The sequence below is a fragment of the Pongo abelii genome, chromosome 4 (assembly GCF_028885655.2).
Source record: "Pongo abelii isolate AG06213 chromosome 4, NHGRI_mPonAbe1-v2.0_pri, whole genome shotgun sequence".
Taxonomy (NCBI): Eukaryota; Metazoa; Chordata; class Mammalia; order Primates; family Hominidae; genus Pongo; species Pongo abelii.
The window spans coordinates 149412515-149416856 of record NC_071989.2 but is presented as its reverse complement, the minus strand read 5'-3'; the positions used below and the strand labels follow the sequence as shown (position 1 = coordinate 149416856).

The 4342-nt window shown below is 46.2% G+C and overlaps 1 protein-coding gene across 1 annotated transcript; it reads right to left on the bottom strand.

Annotated features, from left to right (window-relative positions):
• Positions 1-335: 335 nt before the first annotated feature.
• PCDHB1 (protocadherin beta 1) lies at positions 336-3752 on the bottom strand. The gene has a single exon (XM_002815987.5). It carries the CDS (start codon positions 3561-3563, stop codon positions 1107-1109), a length of 2457 nt encoding a protein of 818 aa, XP_002816033.4. The 5' UTR covers positions 3564-3752; the 3' UTR covers positions 336-1106.
• Between the last annotated feature and the right edge of the window lie 590 nt (positions 3753-4342).

The window sequence follows — 4342 nt, the reverse complement described above, 5'->3', positions numbered from 1 at the left end:
ATTTGAGACTTGCCTATGGCTCCAAACAATCAAGAAATCAAATCTGGCTGGGCTTGGTGGCTTATGCCTGTAATCCCAGCGCTTTGGGAGGCCGAGGCGGGTGGATCACCTGAGGTCACGAGTTCATGACCAGCCTGGCCAACATGGTGAAGCCCCGTCTCTACTAAAAATACCAAAAAATTAGCTGGGCATGGTGGCACATGCCTGTAATCCCAGCTACTCAGGAGGCTGAGGCAGGAGAATCGCTTGAACCCAGGAGGCAGAGGTTGCAGTGAGCCGAGATCATGCCATTGCACTCCAGTCTGGGCAACAAGAGAAAAACTCCATCTCAAAAAAACAAAAAAACAAAAAACTACATCTAATTTAATTTTGGAGAACATTCCTAAACTGAATCTCTTTATCCTTATGTCTGCCCTTATTCACATTTGCAAATAAGTGAAATCCTTTTCTTTCTCCATCCTTCCTCACACCATGATTATTTGTGAAGACCACCATTTACCAGGCATTTCCATGATTATGATTATGAATGATTGCAGGCAAGGTATTGATCAAAGATTATCACTCATCAGGGATAAGAATTTAGAGATTCCTGAATAATAAACTATATCTCTGCTTGTCAAACCTAATCACTTCCCAATATATCAGAAAGGGAAGGTAGTTCTCTTCCCTATGCATGCATAACTTTCTACTGGAAAATAATTTAGAGGCAAATAAAAGGGTCTCTCTATGGAACTAAGTATTTCCTGGGCCAGGACCAATGAACTTCTAGGGAAAATGTGAATAATGGTTTATTCATTACTTACTAGCACAGAGATGGAAAAGCAGAAGTTCCTACCACATATCCATTTATAGAGGGTGACATTTCTTTAAACAGAATTCCAACTGGAGAAAGGGTTATAGATATATGATCTGGGGATCAGGATAACTGCTTTGTATTGAGTAAGCTTAGCCTCACTCTGGGTTTCCCATTTTCACCAAACTAAGTACTCTTATCTTTATTAAAGCTGCGATCTACTACCAGTTTTTGTTTTAATGAGGATGTAACATCTTTGCATACCAAGTATAAAATTTTGCTTCTCTTCTCTCACTGAGCCTGTAAATAGGAGCTACATATAGTCATCAGATACCTGGTCATGGCCCTCTGATCTCCGAGACTTATTCCTATCAGAATTTGGGGGCAAACTGGAGCCAGCCTCCATTTTTATCTCCCCAGTGGCATGTGGGAAAGGGAAGTTGGGCATAAAACGCTTAAGAAAGCGAAACTCACTATTACCAGTGCCAGTGGCTGAACACATTTCATATGGACAAGGCTGAGATAAGGATCCATTGCCTTGTCCTTGTACCAGGTTGTTAGAGAAATTACAGTCATCATAGAAATGCTCTTGAATTGTGAACTTTTCTCTATATTTAATCTTTTGGTAGACATGTATAATGAAGATCACTATGACAGAGAGGAGAAAGAGAAAGGAAAGGATGGCCAGAGAAATGACCAAATATTTAGTGGATGGATTTACCTTTCTAGAATTCTTGGTTGGATCCTGGAACTGCAGGTAGGGCTCTGAAAAGCCATCTACCAGCAGGATGTTGAGTGAGACAGTAGTGGAAAGAGCTGGTTGGCCGTGATCCTGAACAAGAATGATCAATTTCTGCATCATGGGGTCTCTCTCAGATATCTGCCTTAATGTATGGATTTCTCCATTTTGTCTTTGAACAGAAAATAACCCAAGGTCAGTGGCCTTAAGTAGATTATATGAAAGCCAAGAATTCTGACCTGAGTCACCATCCACAGCCACCACTTTGGTCACTAGGTAGCCTGCCTCTGCAGACCTGGGCACCAGGTCATTGCAGGGCAAGGTGCCATTCTGCAGTGGGTATAAGATCATTGGACGATTGTCATTGTCATCTAGGACAACCACTCTAACAGTAACTTGGCTACTCAGTGACAGGAAGCCCCCATCAGTTGCCTTTACCACAAATTGGAAATCTTGAATGGCCTCATAATCCATGGTTCTCAGTGCGTAGAGCTTCCCATTGTCTGAATTTATGGATATGTAAGCAAAGACTGATAGATCTCCGTTTTTTGGAGGCAACAGAGAATATGTTATTTGGGCATTCTCACCCAAATCAAGATCCTCAGCATGGACTTTGCCAATAAAAACCGCAGGACTATTGTTTTCTCGAACAGTCAAGATATAGGAATCTTCCCGAAATATTGGAGGATTGTCATTAACGTCGGATATTAGCACCTCTATCATAGTCTCCGCGGACAAGCTAGGTGGTCCAGTATCCATGGCAACAAGGGTGATATTATAGCCTGAGACCTCCTCCCGATCCAAGCTTCTGTCGGTGACCAGCGAGTAAGAATTCCCGAATGTAGGCTTGATTACAAAGGGAAGGTCTTCTCTGAGGAAGCAGGTGACTTTTCCTCCCACTCGAATGTCCCGGTCTCTGATAGTGAAAAGGGCTACTACTGTCTGTGGTGGTGAGTCTTCAGGGAGTGGGCTGGACACAGAGGAGACCATCACTTCCGGAGGATTGTCATTCACATCCACCACTTCTACCAGGACTTTGCTGTGGGCAGAGAGGCCTCCACCATCTGTAGCTTGAATGTCAATGTCGTATGTTTCAATGGCTTCAAAATCGAGGGGTCCTCTTAGTCGAACCTCTCCATTTTGAGGGTCAATCTGAAACGTCTTGAGAATTGCTTCTGAGTTTTGAGCTAAAGAGTAAGTTATCGCTTTGTTGGTGCCCTCGTCTAGGTCCACGGCAGTCACCGTGGCCACCAAAGAGCCATTGGGGCTGTTCTCTGATACCTGGGCTCTGTACACCAGTCGCGAGAACTGGGGCACGTGGTCGTTGACATCCAGAACCACCACGTGGATGTGAGCTGTGCCAGACTTAGGCGGGGACCCGCCGTCCACCGCCGTAATTGTCAAGTTGACTTCAGGCTGCTCCTCTCGGTCCAGGGGTTTGTTCAGCACCAGCTCAGCATATTTAGGCCCGTGGCTGCGGAAGCGGGTGTGCAGGTGGAAATACCCATTAGCACTCAGGGTGTAGTTCTGGAGACCGTTAAGGCCCACGTCCAGATCCTGGGCGCTCTGCAGAGGAAAACGTGAACCCAAGGGGGTGCTCTCCGGAATCTTTAAAAGCGGCTCCTTGTTTAGGAAAACTGGGGCATTGTCATTGATATCAAATACCCTGACCTCGGCCCGGAAGGACTGCAGCGGCTCCACCAGGACTATTTCAAAGCGCAGAACACACGGGTCGGCTTTGCCACAAAGTGACTCCCGATCCAGTTTCTCCTTCACAAACAAATCTCCTGTCTTGCGGTGGAGCCGGAAATGCATTTTGTTGCCCTCGGAAACCAGCCGCGCCCCGCGCGCAGCCAGCTTCCCTACCTCCAGTCCTAGGTCCTTAGCTACGTTGGCCACAAACGAGCCGCTCTCCATTTCCTCTGCCACTGAATAGCGGATAGTTGTCGCACCCCCCACAGATACGCACAGAAAAATGAGAAGAAATCCCACTTGCCTGTTTTGCAAAGATTTTCTGCGCGCACCCGCCATCAGTTCTCACAAGCGCGCTCTCTGCAATCAGACCCAACTGTTGCGGATGTACTTTCACTTTTCTGCAACAGGTTACTGCAACAGCTGCTCTCCGCTTCACTAGCCTCTAACTGCAGCACCACCAAAGGCTCGCCGAGCCCATTAAGCTGTTTTGCACTTGAAAGAAAATTTGCATTGAGCGACTCAACTCCCCAGTCTAGTGAATGTATTAATAGATATGTTCTCATTCCGGAGAGTTAGGTAGAGGTTGAAAGTTTGTTGCCAAAGCAACAACAGACTCACCTGTTAATTCCCTTTCAGGAAAAAAAGTCCTTGGGAGTTGAGAAGCCAATGAGATTAGTCGTTCAAGCTGAAGTCATTCTATCTGCTAGCTGTCTGGAGCCACTGAAGCAGTGGGCGGACAGCAACAAGTTTAAGCTACATCTGCACACTCTGCGGTCCATCCAGAGACCAAGAAAGAAGCACAAGGATCCTGCAGAGTCTTCCGAAGCCCAAGCCAAATATATGAGGCAGGGAGCTGGAGAATGTGGAGGAAGTGGGTCAGTAGGAAAAGGAAAGGGAACAAACAGACATTCTCCTTCAGAAACGTGAGGTCCAGTAGGTACACTGACAGGGGCTAAGCCAACTGACCTCTTGATTTGCACTACGCTATCATGCTACTTCTACGTATACGCTCCGCCCCCCCCCCCAAATATCTGTATACACGTGCACAAAGGGAGCAGCTGGCTTGTCACTTATGATTATAATGGCAGTAGTATTTATTGGATATAATTTCCATG